The following is a 20,532-nucleotide window of genomic DNA, read 5'->3' as shown; positions in this document are numbered from 1 at the left end:
AGTGCTTTATAAAACATACAGTGCTATGTATAGGTCAGGGATTCTTATTATTATTACTGTTTTTATTAGGCAGATTGTACAAGATGGTGAAAGGTGGTCCAGCCCATTCCATGTCCTTTGGGGCTGGGGCCAAAGGTAAACAGAGAAGCACAGTTTAATGGCAAGATGGAGCTAAGGCAACTGGCCAAGGTCTTGGACCTGGCCAAAGGCCTGGAATAATCTTTCAAAGTGTTAACTGTTAACTTGTGACTGTCTCCTCCCCAAATCCCTCCTCCAGTTACCCAGTGCCTGTTGCGGTTTCTGGTTTAGTATTAAAATCCTTTTCAAAAGCGTCAGAGTTTGGTACCCTAAGGTTGGACAGAAGAAACAGGAACAGCAGGGTAGGAGCAAAGGAAACATTGTGTTCTTTCAGATGAGGGCCTGAGTATAGGATGTTGGTCAACAGAGAGAAGTGGGGGTAGTTTAGAGCACTAAGGGGCACCAGTGAGCACAGAGCAGAGTGGGCAGGAGGGAGCTGCTCCTGGCATGGCACGCACCAGGTGCAGTCTCGCTGAGTAAGGTCAAGGGAGGTCAGGACACAGTTCCATGGCTCTCTTTTTACATATCTCTGCCTCGGTCTCTCTCCCTCTTCCCTTTCTGATATTCCTCTAAAAGCTAGGCTGAGCACCTGCCCAAGATGCTCCTTCTCCGCAGCTCGCAGATGTTGCAGACCCTGGAGGGAGCCTTGAGGAAGGGCATTCCTGAGTCTTTGAAGGTAAGCATGAACACTGACTGCCGACTTCAACAGAATCATTCATGTCCATCATTTCATGAATATTACCTAATCTCCACTCGTGCAGCCAGTGCCTTATTTCAGTCACCCTCCTCCTCTCCGTGGATGAGTGCAGCAGCCCTCTCTACTAGCCTGTCTGCTGTCTTAGCCTTCCTCCACAGAGCTGCCAAAATGATAGTCCTAAAATGCAGGTTTGATCTTGTCATTTCCTTATTCAGTAACCTCTAGTGCTTAACTATTTGTTTCTAGGCTCAGATATAAGCAGTTTTGTTTGGCATTGAAAACTCTTCACAAAAGGGCCCTTCTCACCTTTCCCTTCCCCACTGCTTAGCACACAGTAAGCCCTTAAGAAGTGCTTGACCGGCCAACTGATTCCACACACTTGGCATTCCAGTCATACTGGCATGCCTTATACTCTGCACATATGACAGTTCAGCTTCTGTCTCCCAACTCATCCCTTTTCATAAGTTTCCTTCATTCCCAGAATCTACTTCCTCTTAACTTCCTCCTTTTGGAACCTCCTGTTTCCTTCAAAATTTAGCTGAAGCACCACCATCTATATCAGGGGTTGTTAACCTGGGCTGTCCGAACTTGTGTTTACAAATATTTTGATAACTGCATTCCAGTATTAGTTTTCCTTTGTAATCCTGTCTATTTTATGTATTAAAAAAATGTGGTGCTACGATGGAGTCCACGGGCTTCACTAGCCATTGCCCAAGGGGTCCAGCTCTCTCTCTCTCTCTCTCTCTGTCTCTCTCTCTCAGTCTTTCTCACAGACACACACATACACACACACACACACACACACACACACACATTCATAGACAACCAATTAAGATTTCCTACATGAGGCCTTTCCTAACCCCAGCTGCTTGTGACCTCCCTCCCAAAACCACAGTGTATTCATTGTGTATATATCATGCATCATAGGGTGTTCCAAAAGGCTTCCTGCTAACTATTAACACTTAAAAATCCTCATGCATTTTAAACTTGAATAACTCTTATGTGTAGATGTTTCCCCTGAGATAGTAAGTGGAAGAGCCATTGTTTGAACCCACAATTTGAGTATGATTTCTAGCATACTAGGCTGTCAACTCAGTTCCTTTTTAGAAGCAAGAACCCAGGAAGGAATGTGCATACCCTGGGAGAATACAGCAAAGGTCCATGACTTCCTAGCTATGCGTTCTTAGGAAAGTTACTACCTTGCTGGACATCAGTTTCCTCATCGGAAAATGAGTAGATTGGGTTATGACGATCTGTGGGTCTCCTTCCAAGTAATATGGTCTAGAATCCTTCGATGATATGCAAAACAAACTGGGGGAACTCTGAGTAGGAGAACTCTTTATAGGGAAAATTGAAACCTCTCTATCACCTGGTCCTAAGTCTTAGGAGGTTGCTTGAGGCTCAGAGAGGTTAGTATTATACTTATTTGCACTATGACAGGTTAAGAGACATGTGTATTGTGCTAGAGATGGAGTTAGAACCCTAGTCTTCCTTACTCCCAAGCCTGACAGTCCATAATATGAGGTTGCCCTGGACATGCTTAGAAAATCCTTCCCTCTTGTGTGTGACTGGCCATTGGAGACTTTGAATCCCCGATTACATACAGCTTGACTTAGCAGCTTATTGCAGAATGAATCCTTATCAGTCACTGACTTTTCTAACATCTGAAACATCCTATTACAAAGTGTTCCTTGGCTGGTCCTCTCTGTTCGTTGTATCCTGGATCCCTGCCAAGCTTTCCTCCATTTAGCCTGACCCAGGCTCTGCAATAGTCCCCTCTCCCTAGAAATCATGCCCTCTCTCCTCCAAGAGAAGACTGAAGATTCCTGGACCATTTTCCCAGAGCACTCCTCCCTGGACAAAGGAAGTTGTCATCAAGGGCTCCCTTTGGAATTTCTCACGGCTAGGTGGCACAACAGTGCACTTTGCACTGGGCTTCCAGTCAGGAAGACTGGAGTTCAAATCCAACCCTGGACACTTACTAACTGTGTCACCCTGGGCGAGTCATTTAACCTCTGTTTGTCTCAGTTTCCTCAGGTGTCACATGGGGATAATGACAGGATAGCACTTATCTTACAGAGTTTGTTGTGAGGATCAAATGAGATAATATTTATGAGTCCTTAATACAGTGCTTGGCATGTAGCAAGTGCTTAATAAATGTTTATTTGCTTTCCTTCCTTCCCTTTGTCTTCTCTTCATTTCCCGTTCCCCACTTCACAGACACATGAGCACTACCACTCTCTTTGGTACATCCTCAGAGAACCACAGACGATAGGTGTTAGAATTGAAAATCAATTCACCAACGCTCCACTCCAACGCCCTCTTTTTATCTTCTTTTCAGTTTTTTAAAATCCTGGCTTTAACCAACACCAAACAAATGGGTGTTTTCATATTCATAATAGAAAAGAACATGTGGATTGTCGACGACCCTGCGGTCTCTGTTAGGCAGCTTGCTTTTCTCTTTCTGTGTATAATAAGTTTTTGCTTTGGCTTTGACCACGCTGATCTGTAGTCCCTCCTCCTCCCCACTGGGGACAATGCCTGACACTTACTCGCTGCTTAATCAATACTTGATTCATTCCAGGACACATTGGACTAGATCAGTGGTGTCTTACTCAAGTAGACACAGTCACTAAGCCATACACAAGGATTCAGTCCGTGCAGGGGCATATTGGCTTAGAAAACCGAATGAACATTATGCTTTGTTGTATTTTTATCTTGTTAAATGTTTTCCAATTGCATTTTAATCTGGTTTGGACACCCACCAGTCTGGGTGTTCGACACCTCTGGACAAGATGACGCTGAAGTCTCTTCTATCTATGATATTATGTAAATTTATATAAAAGCAAAGCATTTTTACTATCCCTTCAGGACAATCCAAGCTCCAGGAGGGTAGAGACTGTCATTTTTGACTTTGTATCCGCAGTGCTTAGCACACAGTAGGTGCTTAATAAATGTGTACTGAAGTGAAGTGAATTCAGGAATTCAATTCTTGCCTTTCCCCTGTTCCTCTCAGGTGTCCCTGGGGGTGGCATTCAGCAAGGACCTGTGGCAAGTGTTAGACTAACATTCAGGAGGGGCCTTTCTCACTTCCAAGTTGTGAGACCACTGACTAGTCCTTCAAAGGCTCTGCGCTCAGAGTCTTCTTCTTTTAACATGGGGATCTGCTTGCTCTGCCTTACTCTGAGGTCTCTTATCCTATTCAGTGTCTGGTGTGCATGCTTCTCAGTAGAACACAGCCCACTCTCCAGAATGCAGGTCACATCTCCAAAATGCAGTCCAAAATGGGTTTGTCCTGGAAATGAGCATGAGACTCATTCAGAAGACCTAAGTTCAAGTTTGGGCTCAGCTACTTGACATCTATGTGACTGACTAAATCGATTAACTTCTCCCTCCTGATGGCAGAGCCTCTCTGAACATGTTTCCAATGGTGGCTGTGTTTTCACTCATTCTCCCCCTGGACTATTGCAAGATCCTGTTGTTTGGCATGCTCGGCCCACATCAACTCACTACAATCCATCTTCCACTATCAAAGTGGTCTTCCTTATGTGCAAGTCTCACCATGTCACCTCTACTCAGTAAACTCCAATGGTTCCTTTTTACCTCCAGATTCCTATATAGAAAGCCCTTCATAACCTGATGCCCTTCTTCAGGCTTCTCATACTTTACACCCCATCAGTCTCATTTCTTCTCCTTTCCATCCACCGTGGACTTCGAGATCTCCTTGTTCATTAAACATAATACTCCATCGCCAGACTTCAGACTTCTATACAGGCTGCCCCTATGAGTGGAATGCTCTTCCTCCTCATTTCTGCCTCCTGGCTTCCCTGGCTTCCATCAAGTTCCAATTAAAATTTCATCTTTTATAGAAAGCCTTTCCTGATTCTTCTTAATCCCAGTGCCTTCCCTTTACTGACCATCTACCATTTATCCATACTGTATATTGCTTGTTTGCTAGCCTCATGTCGCCTCCCCCAGTAGATTGTGAATTCCTTGTGAGCGGGGTCTATCTTTTATCTTTCTTCATACCTCTAGCATTTAGTGCAGTGACTGGAACATAGTAAGCACGTAATAAATGTGAATAGACTGATTTTGTCACCCTTGCCCAATGGACTGACTCTCTGGCTTTCTTGGACTACCTCTCCAGATTTATGGCACCATTTTCCATATGAACCGTGGGAACCCATTCAAGCTGGAGGCATTGGTAGACAGGTGGCCAGATTTTAGAACTGTCATCGTCCGGCCTCCAGAGCAGGTAAACCACTTGTTTTATCTCACAGGGGCTGAGCTCACCCCCTTGCACTTCACCAGTGGCAGAGCTAGAATGCTTGTATTATTCCCTAGCCAACAACTCTCTCCAATGCTCCAGTCACTTCCTACATTCTGATCACTGGCTTTCTTTCATTTTTTCCGACCGACTCAGGACATGACAGATGATTTAGATCACTATACCAACACCTACCAAGTTTTTTCCAAGGATTTCCAGAATTGTCAGGAAATCCTCAAGTCTTCAGATGTCATCAACTGGAAGCAACACCTGCAGATTCAAGGTAAGAATGTCATGCATTTGCATTAGCCAGTCAATAAACTCTTCTCCAGTCATCATTTAACAGAGCTGACTTTGGGTTCTATTAGATTCTCTAGTTCCTAGGGGCAGCAAGCTCGGTATGATTCTACAGGCCAATATGACTGCCACAAGAGCTAAGGTGATCTTAGATTCCATCAAGGAAGACAGAATGTCCAAGATTAGGGAAGTGACAGCACCCATGTAATGTGCCCTGATTACACCGGTTCTCTTCTCCACATTCTTGGAAGAAGATTGGCAATATGTAGAGAAAAGAGGCCAGGTTGGTTATGGGTCTTATAAACATTCCATCACAAAGAGTGGTTGGGAGACCTGAGGATATGTAGGTTGAAGAAAAAAAAGTTTGGGGTGGGGTTGGAGGTGGCAGTGGAATATGTAAGCTGTCTTCAAGTATTTGGAGAGCTGGAATGTGGAATAGGCACTCTATTCTTCTTGGCCCTGGGGACAGAAGTATCAACAATGGACCAGCATTGCAAAGAGGCAAATTTAGGCCTAATCTGTGGGGAAATTTCCTAAGAATTAGAGGTGTCTGAAAGTGGAATGGGCTGTTGTGAGAGGTAATCAGCTTCCCATCAGTGGAGGTCTTGAAGCAAAGGCTGAATGGTCATCGTTGGAAATGGTATAGAGAGAATTCAGTCAGGTATATATGAGGGTGAAGAGATGGTTTCTGAAGCGTCATCTGATTTTCAGATCCTGTGACTCTTCCTAGTTGAATGTCTTCACTTTCAAAGTCAGAAGCCGATTACATTTTCTGAAATGTCCAGGACCCTTTTGAGAGACCATGCATTGGTCTTTTCCTCAGGCATGAATTCTGCTGATAATATTTCTCCTGTGTGTCTGAATAATCACTTGTGGAATTTTTTTTTCTCCCATAGGTTTACAGTCTGACTTAAACGAGGTGATAAATAATGTTGCAGAGGAAAAATCAGTCCAGGTCACGGCGACACACCGATATCTCTATTTGATTTCTGAAACAATGAAAAAACATGCACCTTCTCAGCAAAATTTGGATCAATTATATACCAAAACTGAAAAACCAAAAACAAAAGTGTAAGTTCTCTAAAAGTTGAGTCATGCACAGGTATTCCTTAGTCTATAGAAGATGTGCTGTGGTCTAGTTGGCTAGAAAGTGAATTTCTATATGTCAAATTCTGTTTTCCTACTGATTTCCATTTCAAAGGTAGAACAACCCTCTCCTTTCCCCATCTGATTAAAGGGAGGACTTCTAGCATGGTAAAGACCAAAGCAGTGGGCAGTCAGGCCTTTGCTACTCTTGGGTTCTCATAAGTGTTAAAAATTAGCTGTCCCTGTTCTGGGATTTTCGTATGCCTGACATCTCCTGTTGACCTTGCAGAGATTATATGACCATCTTATAAATATGATAGTCTCTAGACTCTGTGGGCACAAATCTTGGAATTTGTTCATTTATCTTCTCTTCTTCACTTTTTGCTTAGATATTCACATTACCTATTGGAGCAATACTGTCATTGTGTATTTACGAAGAAAAACTAATGTTGAGGCAACTAGGGGGCTCAATGGATAGAGCACCAGCCCTGGATTCAGGAGGACCTGAGTACAAATCTGGCCTCAGGCAAATAACACTTACTAACTGTGTGACCCTGGGCAAGTCACTTAGCCCCATTGCCTAACCAAAAACAAAAAAAGACTAATGACTCTCATAAGAAAGTAGTTGGGGGGATCACCAAGGCCTGTTTCAGACTCAAAAATGCTACAATTCATAGCAATTTGGTGTGGAACAAGAGGTAGCATGGCATAAGAAATTGAGCCAGCCTTGGAGTCAGGAAGGTTCAAGGGCCACTATTGACCCTGGGCAAGTAAGTCAACCTCTGAGTGCCCCCAGACAACTCTCTGAGGCTACAAGCTGCAGACCAGTTGACAGTCTGCAGTGGTAGTGTGTTGGTCCCTAAAACAACCAAATCATGAGTGTTTTGTGTAGAGGAGAAATTTCACAAGAAGGTCCATCATTTTGGACCATAGATTTTGTGAAGGGAAAGAGAGATAGGTAGGGATATGTGAAGGACTTTAAATGCCCGCCAGAGGAGTTCATAGTGGATCCTATGGATGATAGGGGGCCCCTGGAGTTCATTCAGTAGGAAGGTGACATGGTCAGATCTTCACCTTAGGAAAATACTTTGCTGGCCATGTGGAGAATGTTTTAGAATATCAAGACTGGAGGCAAGGGAGATGAATGAGGAGGCCATTGAAATAGCCCTGGTCAGGCAATAAGGACCTATACAAGGGTAGTAGCTGTGTGAGTAGGACTGAAGAAATAAATGTGAGAGACGTGTAGATAGAAAGGACAGTTTGGCAACTGAATATGTAGGGTGAGGGAGAGTGAAGAGTCAGGACACTAAGATTATGTACTTGAGTGACCTGGGGCTAGGTGGCATGGAGGTAGGAAGACCTGTGTTCCCATCTGGCATCAGACACTTGTTAGCTGTGCGGTGACCCTGGCCAAGTTATTTAATCTCTATTTTCCTCAGTTTCCTCAACCACAAAATGAGGATAATAACAGAACGACACCTACCTTGAAGGGTTGTTGTGAGGGTCAAATAAGATAGTATTTGTAAAAGCACCTTTTAACTTTTGGCCTTGCACCATATAAATGTTCATTCCCTTCTAAAATTGAGAAGTTTGGAAGAGAGATGGATTTGAAGGGAAAGATAATGATTCTGTTTTGGACTTGCTCAGTGTGAGTTCTTAAAAATGTCCTATGAGCAGTTGGTAATATGAGAGCTCAGGCAAGAAAGTAGGTCTGGGCTTGCAGAATTAGGGCCCATCTACCTAAGGATAACAATCAGACTGCCTGTGTTGGTGCTTTATCCCTCTTCCAAGCTATAAACTCCTGAAGAGCAAAGACTGTGTGTCTTACATGAACTGCGTATGCTCTGTATTCAGCAATTACTAATCGTGTGTACTTAATAAAATAAAGAAAGAGGTCTTATGAGCCAGAGCACGCAGCCAGACTGCCTACAGTCTCAGGCTCTAGGAACACCAAAAGGCCTTTGTATTTACAGAGCCCACCCTCTTTCTTCAAATAGGCATATGTGTAAATTCAAGGAAACTGCCTTGGTACCCCATTAGAGGAAATTGACACGAGACATATTTCAAAGATCTGTGGTTTGACTGGAACATGGGAACTTCTACCACAGACACATATGCCAACCCTGGTCTTCTTGGTCTGATAGTGATTTGGGGTTAATGGATCCCCTAAAAAATTCATCCCCTGATGGTGGAGCCACTCCAGATCCTAGGTCCTTGTATAAAAGATACATGGTTTCTCACTCAGCCCAGGTTGGAAGCCTTTCTAGCTTCGTAATGCTAGCTGGGCTTAACCTTGAAGAAGACAGAAGGTCATTTCCACCCCATGATGGAACAGTGCAATGAAACCTTGTTCTCTGCAAAGCCTGGATTCTACAGAAGACGGCAAAACACACACACACACACACACACACACACACACACACACACAGACAGACACACACACTCACAACTCCTCCCTGCCCCCAAAGAAGATAAGATTAACTGGTGTCTCATGTCACATTAGGAAGTGAAAAGAGAGGAGAAAAAAGAAAGATGCCACAGTGCCTGAAAGTTAGATCTCCATAAAATCATCCATTTAGAGTCATTTAGAGGAAGCTTTTCATTTACTGCTTTGGAAATTCTCTGAAGTGACTTCCTCAGGGTCACACAGGTAATAAACAAGAGTCAGGATTTGAACCCAAGGCCTGTGACTCAAAAGCTAGTGTTCTTTCCAATGTACTATGCTACTCCAAAAGACCCTCTAGGGATAAGAACAGCCAGGCTGTGTAGAAAGCAGTGAGGTGGCACAATGGATAAAGTGATTCAGTACCAGACCTGAAGTCAGGAAGACCTGAGGTCAAATCTGGCCTCAGACACTTCCTAGCTGTGTGACCCTGGGCAAGTCACTTAACCTTGTCTGCCTTCGTTTCCTCATATGTTAAATGAGCTGGGGGAGAAAATGGCAAATCACTCCATAACCTTTCCAAGAAAACTCCCGAAAGGAGTCATGAAGAGCTGGACAGGACTGAAGATGACTGAACAACAAAAAGAGAAAACGTCACTGAATCACTAAGCTATACTGATAGTTAGCATTGACGGAAGGTTTTAAGGTTCATTATTATTGAAGGAATATTTTCTCATTCCATTTTCATTTTTATTACCATTTTACAGATGAGGAAATAGAGGCGCATGCACTAGCCACTGAGACACTTAGCTAAGAGTTGTTTCTTTTTGCCTTGGAGCATTAATAGAAATATGATAACTAGGAACAGCTAGGTGGCACAGTGGATAGAGCCCCAGCTCTGGATTCAGGAGGACCTGAGTTCAAATCTGGTCTCAGACACACAACATTTACTAGCTGTGTGACCCTAGGCAAATCGCTTAGCCCCATTTCCTAGCCAAAAAAAAAAAACAAGAAAAGAAAAGACAAGAAAAGAAAAGAAAAGAAAGAAAAGAAAAGAAAAGAAAGAAAGAAAGAAAGAAAGAAAAGGAAAGGAAAGAAAAAAAAGAAAGAAAGAAAAAAGAAAGAAAAGAAAAGAAAGAAAAGAAAGAAAAGAAAAGAAAAAGAAAAGAAAAAAAGAAAAGAAAACAAAAGAAAAGAAGAAAGAAAGAAAAGAAAAAAGAAAAGAAAGAAAAGAAAAGAAAAGAAAAGAAGAAAAGAAGAAAGAAAGAAAAGAAAAGAAAAGAAAGAAAAGAAAAGAAAAGAAAGAAAAGAAAAAAAAAGGAAAGAAAAGAAAGAAAAGAAAAAAAAAAGAAAGGAAAGAAAAAAGAAAAGAAAAGAAAAGAAAAGAAAAGAAAAGAAAGAAAGAAAAGAAAAGAAAAAAGAAAAGAAAAGAAAAGAAAAGAAAAGAAAGAGATATGATAACTGAAGTCATCTGAAAAGGCAGGGAGGGTTGAGGAGAAAGATAGGAAAGCACAATGTACTCAGCAGCCTCAGCTATAGATCTCCAGGGTAGAGTAAACTTTGCTGCTGCAGTAAACCACAGGAATCACAGAATTTCAGAATTAGAGGGGACCTCAGGGAATATTGACTCCAACTGAGAGCTGAAACAGGAGTCCATCTCCATCATTTTACAGATAAGGACATCGAGGCTGAGGGAAGTCGACCAATCCAAGACCATATAAGCAGAACCCAAGGTCTCTAGTTGGGGGAACTTAGGATCTGACCTGAGGATTCACTATGTTTGTTTCTACCAGTGCTAAGTAACACCTAAATTCCTATGAAAGACACATTTTTCTTCTGCCTGAAGGAAAAGGTAATGAGGCATGACTAATGATTTATCAGGGAGAATGAAGGGTTCTTAGAAAGAATGGAATTGTTTCAGAGGAAAAAAAAAGAGGGGAAAAAATGGATCTGAGAGACAGAAAAGACATCCAAACTATTTCGAAGAGGCCAGAAGAATGTGGCAGAAACAGAGAAGGAGGGAAAGGCAAAGGTAACGAAAACAGCCCAATGAGCCATGTGCTCTGCTAAGACTGGATTATGCAGAAGACAGAGAATCAAGCCAGGGGAAAGATGAGATGAGCAGAACCTTTGGGGCTACTTCACAGGCTTGCCACTTTCTCCAGGTAGTGAGGCACACTTGATCTGCACCTTGAATGAAGCTAGGAGGTTTTAAATAAAGGGGGATGTTGAGGGAGAGGGTGAAAGCCCTTCAGGACCACTGGAGAACCTGTTCTCCAGGCTCCCAGATCTAGAGTGAGAAGAAACCTTAGTCCAATGAGTAGAAGTTGCAGGAATTTTGGCTCAGTATAAAGAAATCTTCCCAATTATCAGAGCTGTCCCACACAAGGGAACAGATGAGGAAAGCAATACCCAGAGAGACCAAGTGATTTGCCCAAAGTCACATAGCTAGCAAGTGCCTGAAGTGAGGTTTGCACTTAGGTTTGTGCTAAGTGATGTACGATTGACCTAGTGTGCTTAACTTGTCGGTGATGTTTACTTTTCTCTCCTTCCTCTACAGCAACACAGAGATATATAAGATGTCCTCACTGGAACCTCAGCATGCATCATTAGTAAATGACCTCTGGAGCTTTGGGGGAAACGAGAGGAGCCTGAAATTCATCCAGCGTTGTATCCAGCACTTCCCCAGCTACTGCCTGCTGGGGCCAGAGGGGACACCAGTGTCCTGGAACCTAATGGACCAGACGGGAGAATTGAGGATGGCAGGAACCCTGCCCGAGTATCGAAGGCAGGGCCTAATTTCCCATATCATCTACCAGCATATCCAGGATATGGACAAAAAGGACTATCCTATGTACTCCCACATTGCTAAGGACAACCTCCACATGCAGCAGATGATCCACAGCTTGAAGCTGATTTGTGCCACCTACTACTGGCAACAGTGGAACTGTGAGCCTCTCAGGAGGTCTGCAACCGAGGACAGTGAAAGTCAAAGCAAGAGGGAGGGTGGCAGTGGGGGCAGGGCATAGTCTTCTTCTCCAGAGGAATCTGGGATTGTGGAGGGATGGATGGATGGAGTGTTAAGTATATGTAACTGATGGGCCTCTCATTGTAGAGTATCAAGCTTAAGTAGGACACACTGATTTCCTTGTATAAATCTCATCATGATATCAAGACCATTGGCTCTCTTTCTCCTGGGGCATTTCCCCTCCTACCTGGTCTATCTGTTAAGAGAAGGTTTAGAGGTCCCTGGGAGACGCACGGCCCCTATAAAGAGGGAGGGTGTTGTCTAGGAGGCTTCGGAGTCCACGGTAAATACCTGTCCCTTCCAGTTCAAAATGATCCCAAGCTGGTAGCAGCAATTTTCTCCCTGTACTAGACTCTGCTGGTACCCAGAGGGTGGGCCTTAGATGCCTTTGGAGTCAAATGGCTGGAACTCTGCTGCCCACCTCCCTGGGTAGCCTGGGGCCAGGATCACAGAACTGGGAGGGACCTCAGAGGCCACCTAAGTGAACCCCCTCATATTACAGATGAGGAGACTGAGGCCCAGAGAGGTACAGCCCAAGGCTGCACAGGTAGTAAATGGGATAGCTGGAACTGAAACCCAGGTCTTCTGATTTTTAATCCATGACAGTTTGCACAGCTGCCCCATGGACCTCAGTTTCCCACTGTGTAAAGTGAGGAGTCTTCAAGATCCCTAAAGTCTCTTCTGGTTCTAAATCCTATGATTTCCTTCTCCTGTTTATTTCACAGATGAGGAAACTGAGGCAAACAGGATTAAGTGACTTGCCCAGGATCACACAGCTAGCAAGTGTCTGAGGCAAGATTTGAACTCACTCAGATGAGTCTTCCTGGCTCCATGCCTCACACTCTATCCACTGCACCACCCAGCTGGCCCTCTCTTGTTATAATTGTGAGGTATCTAGATGGTATAGTGGCTACAGAGTCAGACTTGGAATCAGGAAGACCCAAGTTCTAATTGTGTCTCAGATATGCAAATAATTGTTGGGATAATAATTTTAACTGCACAGTCACGTGAAAGTCACTTTCCCTCTGCCTCAATTTCCACGTTTGTAAAATATATAGCTGTTGTGAAGATAAAATGAGATCCTTAGAAAACACATTGGGAATTTGCACTAATTCTGGTAGTTTCTTGGCTCATTCTTCATTATCTGTCTTGATTACAGTTATAATAAAACCAGATAAGTATAAGATGGAGACAATATTCTTTCTCAAAGGATTCCCAGCTTAGCCCTTGCAGGCTGTAAGGATGAGAAAATGCTTAGAAATTATTGCCTTTAAAATGTTTTTTAAAGTTTCTCATCTTAATGTATCTAGAGATATTAAATAATGTTTTGTTGCTCTAGAAAGCCCTTTTCCAAATCCTAGGGAAAGATCACTAGAAAGGTGGGTAATTAATTGTATATCAAAAAGCTTTTCTCAGGAAAATGAATTAATCAAATTAATGAAACTTAACTCTAGTCTGTTACATCTCATTGTTCTCTGCCTATCTCAGCTGAATGGCAATGGGACCCACCCTAACCATTCAGAATGAAGATACCTTAGTCATTGCTGGCAAGATTGTTTCCAGAGTTCTCCTTAATGAACTGATCCTTCACCTGGAGATGATCACCTACCCGAGAGCCCATGTGGCTTCAGAAAGGGCCAAGGAATGGTAGATATGGTGTTTGCTACCTGACAACTCCAGGAGAAATGCTAGGAGTAGAACAGAGGACCAATGTATTCTGACTTAGAGATAATCAGATGAGATAGGTTAATATAGTAGGCCTCAAACTTTAATGTAATGTTCACTACTTGTTTACCAGTTATGAAGCTCATTTACATAACCACAAGTTCCATATCCATTTTAGTCAAGTTCCATATCCAAATCCAGCATGGGTGGGATGCCTTGATGCTGTGGAAAGTCTTCTAACTTATTTTAGTACCTCCAGAACACTCTCTTTTGTCCAACACGAGGAGGTGACCATCTTATGACCACTTAATCAATGGCAATGCCCCATGCTTCACCCAACCTGTGACCTCCTTGCTCATACATAATTTTTGGCCCTTAAGAGTAGGGTCTATCAGTCAAAGTGATTCTATATTTTACCATCTCTTTTGCATATTTGGGCTACAAATCCTATAAAAACAAGGTTCTGGAAAGGGGCATCTCAGACCATGAGGAAGATCTGAGCTCCACTTCATTAGTGGGGACCCTGGACCCTTTAATAAAGTGCCATTGTCTGAGAGCTCTTCCTCAGTGGTTTTTCTTGTAGTTTGGGCCAGTTCAATCCCCATGTTGGTGGCATCCAGAGATGGGACAGTCATGCATGGACCTCAGTCTCTTTAGGACGGCCTCTGCAGGGTACCGAAAAGGGAAGTGCACACCAGGTTGAATTTTTGCCAATGGCTTCCCCAGGAACGCCAGCCCAGGGTGGTTGGACTCTTCTCACTGTCTATACCCAAATTCTCCGACCCTGAGGTAAGTCTTTCTAAACTGAATGTTGGGTGAGTCTGCCATGATTTACCCTAAATTCGTATTTTTTATGGAGAGCCCCTAAGAAGGAGTGTTTAACGTTGTGACTAATTTCTCTAAATGTGTAAGCTCCAGATCACTCAAATTTCATATTTATAGAAGTTATGTAGCTATAATTTTAACTTTTTAAACATGGGTTACTTTTTTCCCCTTTTCCCTCCATTTTCTTTACTTTCATTTTGTTAAAGATTCAGTAGTGGAATGCTAGTTACTTATTTTTCACCCAGATGGTCACTTAGCTAATTTTGAAATTTCCTATTGGCAGGGTGAAAATAGATAGTTTTTTTACCTTAAAATTTTTTTAACAAAGAGTAATTAAATAATTTTTGTCAACAGTAGAACAGTGTGATGGTGAAACTCGGTAAGCTTTCAAGACATGTGACCACCCTGTGAACAATCCCCCCTTTTCCGATCTCAGAAGAAGGTGCATTTTAGTTTTACAGAGATGAGGACAAGACAAGGCTCTCTTTCACTTAGTTAGTAAGGTTATTATCATTTAGATTCTCAGGATTAAGTCAGTTGCTGATAATTAAAGCTAAATTTTTAGGAAGTTTGAAAGGAAAGCGGGTATAAATTTTGCTGACTATTCATTTATAGAGAATCTTTAGGCTCTAGTAGACCATCTAAGGACACTGAAAATGAAAAACTGGAAGTTTTGGAGAATGTAGGAGATGGAATTTTGCAAACCAAGCTGTTACGCTTCCACAGATATTCTTGTCTTAAGAAAGGGTTAAGCCGCAGGTGGATAAAAGAATATGCTCTTAGATAAGCATATGTTGTTTGGAAAATATAATGTTTGCATACATCCTGACCAAGAAAGAACTAAGAGAGCTGAGACATGACAAACAGCTCGAGTCCAAGCAGTCATCCTCCGGTCACAATCACCCCAATAATGCACTTGTTCGATAAGGCATATGAGGGGGAAGATAGTGGGGAGTCCATGTTAGGGATCAATAAGGAAGAGTTTTAACCTGGAAGAGTCTGGACCAATTCAGATTCTGATGTCAAGAGCAGGACTATTACAAAAGTTTGTTCTCACTTCTGTAGAGGTGTGCATGTTTTGTGTGAACAGGACACCCGCTTCTGGCAAGAACAGAAATAAATGCCTTCCTCCTTACACTCTATTATTTGCAGTCTTTATGTGTGAGGAGCCACCCCAGTAAGGCTTGCAACCAGGCAAGCAGTGGGCAGCAGCAGCTAGCCTAGGCTTACTCCCTGATCCTGCTTGGAGGTCAGACAGTCATCACATACAGGTTATTTCTCACAGGGAATTTACCAAAGTTTACCAGTTCCCTGAAGATCACAGTGTTAGCTGTAGGAGAAAAAGTTCCACATAGGATGATCTCAGGTGGATAGAAGATTGCCTCCCAGAATTCCTAATTGAAGGGGGGCCATCTCTAGCATCTTCAGGGGAAAACTTCTCAGATGAAATAAGACCTTGTGTGAAAGTGGAATGGGCTGTTGTGAGAGGTAACCAGCTTCCCATCAGTGGAGGTCTTGAAGCAAAGGCTGAATGATCATTGTTGGGGAGGGTATAGAGAGGATTCAGTCAGGTATACATGAGGGTGAAGAGATGGTTTCTGAAGTCTCATCTGATTTTCAGATCCTGTGACTCTTCCTAGTTGAATGTCTTCACTTCCAAGGTCAGGAGCCGATTACATTTTCTGAAATGTCCAGGACCCCTTTTGTGAGACCATGCATTGGTCTTTTCCTCAGGCATTAATTCTGCTGATAATGTTTCTCCTGAGTGTCTGAATAATCACTTGTGGAATTTTTTTTTCCCCTATAGGTATACAGGCTGACTTAAACGAGGTGATAAATAATGTTGCAAAGGAAAAATCAGTTCAGGTCATGGCGACACACCGATATCTCTATTTGATTTCTGAAACAATGAAAAAACATGCACCTTCTCAGCAAAATTTGGATCAATTATATACCAAAACTGAAAAACCAAAAACAAAAGTGTAAGTTCTCTAAAAGTTGAGTCATGCACAGATATTCCTTACTCTGTAGAAGATGTGTTGTGGTCTAGTTGGCTAGAAAGTGAATTTCTATATGTCAAATTCTGTTTTCCCACTGATTTCCATGTCAAAGGTAGAACAACCCTCTCCTTTCCCCATCTGATTAAAGGGAGGACTTCTAGCATGGTAAAGACCAAAGCAGTGGTCAGTCAGGCCTTTGCTACTCTTGTGTTCTCATAAGTGCTATAAATTAGCTGCTCCTGTTCTGGGATTTTCTTATGCCTGACATCTCCTATTGACCTTGCAGAGATTATATGACCATCTTATAAATATGATAATCTCCAGACTCTGTGGGCACAAATCTTAGAATTTGTTCATCTTTCTTCTCTTCTTCACTCTTTGCTTGGATATTCATATTGCCCATTAGAACAATACTGTCATTGCATATTTCCCTATGAAGAATAATGTCAGGGCAACTAGGTGGTGCAGTAGATAGAGCACTGGCCCTGAATTCAGGAGGACCTGAGTTCAAATCCACCCTCAGACACATAACACTTACTAGCTGTGAGACCCTGGGAAAGCCACTTAACCCCATTGCCTAACAAAAAAAAAAAAGGAAAAAAAAAAGAAGAGAAAGAAGTATGACAACTGAAGTCATCTGAAAAGGCATGGCGGGGAAAGGAGGGAGAAGAAAGATAGCAAAGCCTAATGTACCCAGGAGCCTCAGCCATAGATCTCCAGGGTATAGTAAACTTTGCTGCTGTAGTAAACCACAGGAATCACAGAATTTTGGAATTGGAAGGGACCTCATGGGATATTGACTCCAACTGAGAGCTGAAACAGGAGTCCATCTCCATCATTTTAAACGTAAGGAAATTGAGACCCAGGGAAGTCAACCATTCTAAGACCATGTAAGCAGAATTAGGTGGGATTTAAACCCAAGGTCTCTAGTTGGGGGAACTCAGGATCTGACCTGAGGATTCATTATGATTGTTTCCGCCAGTGCTAAGTAACAAGTAAATTTCTATGAAAGACGCGTTTTTCTTCTGCCTGAAAGAAAAGGTAATGAGGCATGACTAATGATTTGTCAGGGAGAATGAAGGGTTCTTAGAAAGAATGGAATTGCTTTCAGAGAAAAAAAAGAGGGAAAAAAAGGATCTGAGAGACAGAAAAGACATCCAAACTGTTTCGAAGAGGCCAGAACAATGTGGCAGAAACAGAGAAGGAAGGAAAGGCAAAGGTAACAAAAACAGCCCAATGAGGCCATGTGCTCTGGTAAGACTGGGTTATGCAGAAGACAGAGAATCAAGCCAGAGGAAAGATGAGATGAGCAGAACCTTTGGGGCTTGCCACTTTCTCCAGGTAATGAGGCACACTTGATCTACTCCTTGAACAAAGCTAGGAGGTTTTAAATAAATGGTGAGGGAGAGGGTGAAAGCCCTTCAGGACCATGGGACAACCTGTTCTCCAGGCTCCCAGATCTAGAGTGAGAAGAGACCTTAGTCCAATGAGTAGAAGTTGCAGGAATTTTGGCTCAATATGAAGAAAAACTTCCCAATTATTAGAGCTGTCCCACACAAGGGAACAGATGAGGAAAGCAATACCCAGAGAGATCAAGTGATTTGTCCAGGGTCACATAGCTAGCAAATGCCTCAAGTGAGGTTTGCACTTAGGTTTGTGCTAAGGGATCTATGATTGACCTAGTGTGCTTAACTTGTCGGTGATGTTTACTTTTCTCTCCTTCCTCTACAGCAACACAGAGATATATAAGATGTCCTCACTGGAACCTCAGCATGCATCATTAGTAAATGACCTCTGGAGCTTTGGGGGAAATGAGAGGAGCCTGAAATTCATCCAGCGTTGTATCCAGCACTTCCCCAGCTACTGCCTGCTGGGGCCAGAGGGGACACCAGTGTCCTGGACCTAATGGACCAGACGGGAGAATTGAGGATGGCAGGAACCCTGCCCAAGTATCGAAGACAGGGCCTAATGTCCCATGTTGTCTACCACCAGATCCAGGATGTGGACAAAATGGGCTATCCTATGTATGGCCACATTGCTAAGGACAACCTCCACATGCAAGAGATAAGCCATAAATTGAAACAGATTCGTGCCTCCTACCAGTGGCAGCAGTGGAACTGTGAGCCTCTCGGGGGTTCTGCACCCAAGGAGAGCGAAAGTCAGAGCAAGAGTGAGGGTGGCAGTGCGGGCAGGGCGTAGGCTTCTTCTCCAGAGGAATCTGGGATTGTGGAGGGATGGATGGATGGAGTGTTAAGTATATGTAACTGATGGGCCTCTCATTGTAGAGTATCAAGCTTAAGTAGGACACACTGATTTCCTTGTATAAATCTCATCATGATATCAAGACCATTGGCTCTCTTTCTCCTGGGGCATTTCCCCTCCTACCTGGTCTATCTGTTAAGAGAAGGTTTAGAGGTCCCTGGGAGACGCACGGCCCCTATAAAGAGGGAGGGTGTTGTCTAGGAGGCTTCAGAGTCCACGGTAAATACCTGTTCCTTCCAGTTCAAAATGATCCCAAGCTGGTAGCAGCAATTTTCTCCCTGTACTAGACTCTGCTGGTACCCAGAGGGTGGGCCTTAGATGCCTTTGGAGTCAAATGGCTGGAACTCTGCTGCCCACCTCCCTGGGTAGCCTGGGGCCAGGATCACAGAACTGGGAGGAACTCAGGCCATCTAAGCAAACCCCCTCATATTACAGATGAGGAGACTGAGGCCCAGAGAGGTACAGCCTAAGGCTGCACAGGCAGTAAATGGGATAGCTGGAACTGAAACCCAGGTCTTCTGATTTTTAATCCATGACAGTTTGCACGGCTGCCCCATGGACCTCAGTTTCCCACTCTGCAAAATGAGGAGTCTTGAAGATCCCTAAAGTCTCTTCTGGTTCTAAATCCTGTGATACTCTATCATCCAGCCATTTCCTTCTCCTGCATGTTTATTTCACAGATGGGGACATTGAAGCAAACAGGATGAAGTGACTTGCCCAGGGTCACACAGCTAGTAAGTGTCTGAGGGCAGATTTGAACTCAGGAACATGGGTCTTCCTGACTCCAGGCCCAGTGTTTTGTCCACTGTGCCACTGCCCGCTATCTCCAACACATCTTTGTATTTACTGCTAGTTCAGCATTCCTATATCCCACTCCCCAACATTCAAGAAAAACTCACAGGTCCTACTGTCGATGAAGGACATCAGTCTCTCTTTTTTTTTTTTAGGCAAGTGGGGTTAAGTGACTTGAACAGGGTCACACAGCTAGTAAGTGTCAAGTGTTTTAGTATGAGGTAGGATTTGAACTCAGGTCCTCCTGACTTCAGGGCCTTTGCTCTATCCACTGTGCCACCTAGCTGCCCCGAAGGACACCCGTCTTAAGGTCAGGCACCTGGGTTGGACTCTTGACTTAGTCATTTAAAATCTGGATGACCCTGAGGAAATCATTTCCCTCCTTTGAACCTGTTTCATAATTTGCAAAGCAGTAGTGGTGATATTTGCCCTGGGACCAATGAGTCCTAATATACTTCATAAGCCTTAAGGTGCATAACCCCACGCAAGACATTTCACTCGTTTGGGCTCAGTCTGTAAAATGACAGGGTTCACTAGTTGGGCCTCAATGGCCCCTCTAAGGTAGGTCCATGATCCTAAAAATCACAATACAACTTTTATTTAGGAAAATTGGATTTAGAGCTGGAAAAGGCTTTAAGAGTCACCTGGTCCAACCTTCCCACCCCTATCCCTCTTATAAGTAAGGAAAACAAGGCCCAGAGAGGGAGGCGAATGGCTGGTAAACAATAGCTAGTAATAGTAAGTAATAATAATTAATTAACAATTAAGTAATAGCAGTAATAGATAGTAAGAATCAGATCATGAATTTGAAGCCAGGACCTCAGAAAAGCAGATGGGACTGATGAAACAGAAGCTAGATGGAGAAACAAAAGACCTGGGCTCAAATTCCAACTATGCTACTTACTATTTTGATAAACTTGGGCGAGTCTTTTCACTTTTCTGAGTCTCAGCTTTCCCATCTGTAAAAGGAAAGAGTTAGGTTGGAGGAATGCTATGGCATTTCCCAACTCAAACTCCAGTGACTTCAAAGCCATTCTTTTTCTGGATAGCATACTGCTTGGAAGCATCATCAGAGGCCTTCAATTCTTTGCCCCTTGGCCATGCTCTGGCCTTGAATATGAATTTGGGGTCATGAAGCCATGAACCACTTGC

At 43.2% G+C, this 20,532-nt stretch overlaps 2 protein-coding genes across 4 annotated transcripts; both read left to right on the top strand.

The window, feature by feature from the left end:
- The first annotated feature begins 303 nt into the window (after window positions 1-303).
- On the top strand, window positions 304-11,984 carry LOC110200706 (glycine N-acyltransferase-like). 3 transcript variants are annotated; one of them, XM_020976119.2, is made up of 6 exons: window positions 304-380; window positions 655-754; window positions 4,923-5,030; window positions 5,199-5,325; window positions 6,236-6,410; window positions 11,369-11,984. In XM_020976119.2, exons 2-6 carry the CDS (start codon window positions 677-679, stop codon window positions 11,835-11,837), a joined length of 957 nt encoding a protein of 318 aa, XP_020831778.1. In that variant the 5' UTR covers window positions 304-380; window positions 655-676; the 3' UTR covers window positions 11,838-11,984. The 3 variants fall into 3 exon arrangements, with proteins under 3 accessions (XP_020831778.1, XP_078004348.1, XP_020831777.1); XM_020976118.2 differs by having other exon boundaries at window positions 310-380; window positions 659-754; XM_078148222.1 differs by lacking the exon at window positions 4,923-5,030.
- A 101-nt stretch (window positions 11,985-12,085) lies between these two features.
- LOC110200708 (glycine N-acyltransferase-like) lies at window positions 12,086-18,672 on the top strand. Its single transcript, XM_020976121.2, is given in 4 exon segments — window positions 12,086-14,290; window positions 16,134-16,308; window positions 18,058-18,227; window positions 18,230-18,672. Coding segments are annotated over 3 exon segments (579 nt in total). The 5' UTR covers window positions 12,086-14,290; window positions 16,134-16,195; the 3' UTR covers window positions 18,526-18,672.
- The last annotated feature ends 1,860 nt before the right edge of the window (window positions 18,673-20,532 follow it).

Source organism: Phascolarctos cinereus, unplaced genomic scaffold, assembly GCF_003287225.1.
Source record: "Phascolarctos cinereus isolate Bilbo 61053 unplaced genomic scaffold, phaCin_HiC Scaffold_9;HRSCAF=440, whole genome shotgun sequence".
NCBI lineage: Eukaryota > Metazoa > Chordata > Mammalia > Diprotodontia > Phascolarctidae > Phascolarctos > Phascolarctos cinereus.
This window is presented reverse-complemented; position numbering and strand designations above follow the sequence as displayed.

Coding starts and splice junctions, on each gene's coding strand:
- LOC110200706 (XM_020976119.2), top strand. CDS start 677: ATGCTCCTTCTCCGCAGCTCGCAGATGTTGCAGACCCTGGAGGGAGCC. Junction 755..4,922: donor GCATTCCTGAGTCTTTGAAG/GTAAGCATGAAC, acceptor CTACCTCTCCAG/ATTTATGGCACCATTTTCCA. Junction 5,031..5,198: donor TCGTCCGGCCTCCAGAGCAG/GTAAACCACTTG, acceptor CGACCGACTCAG/GACATGACAGATGATTTAGA.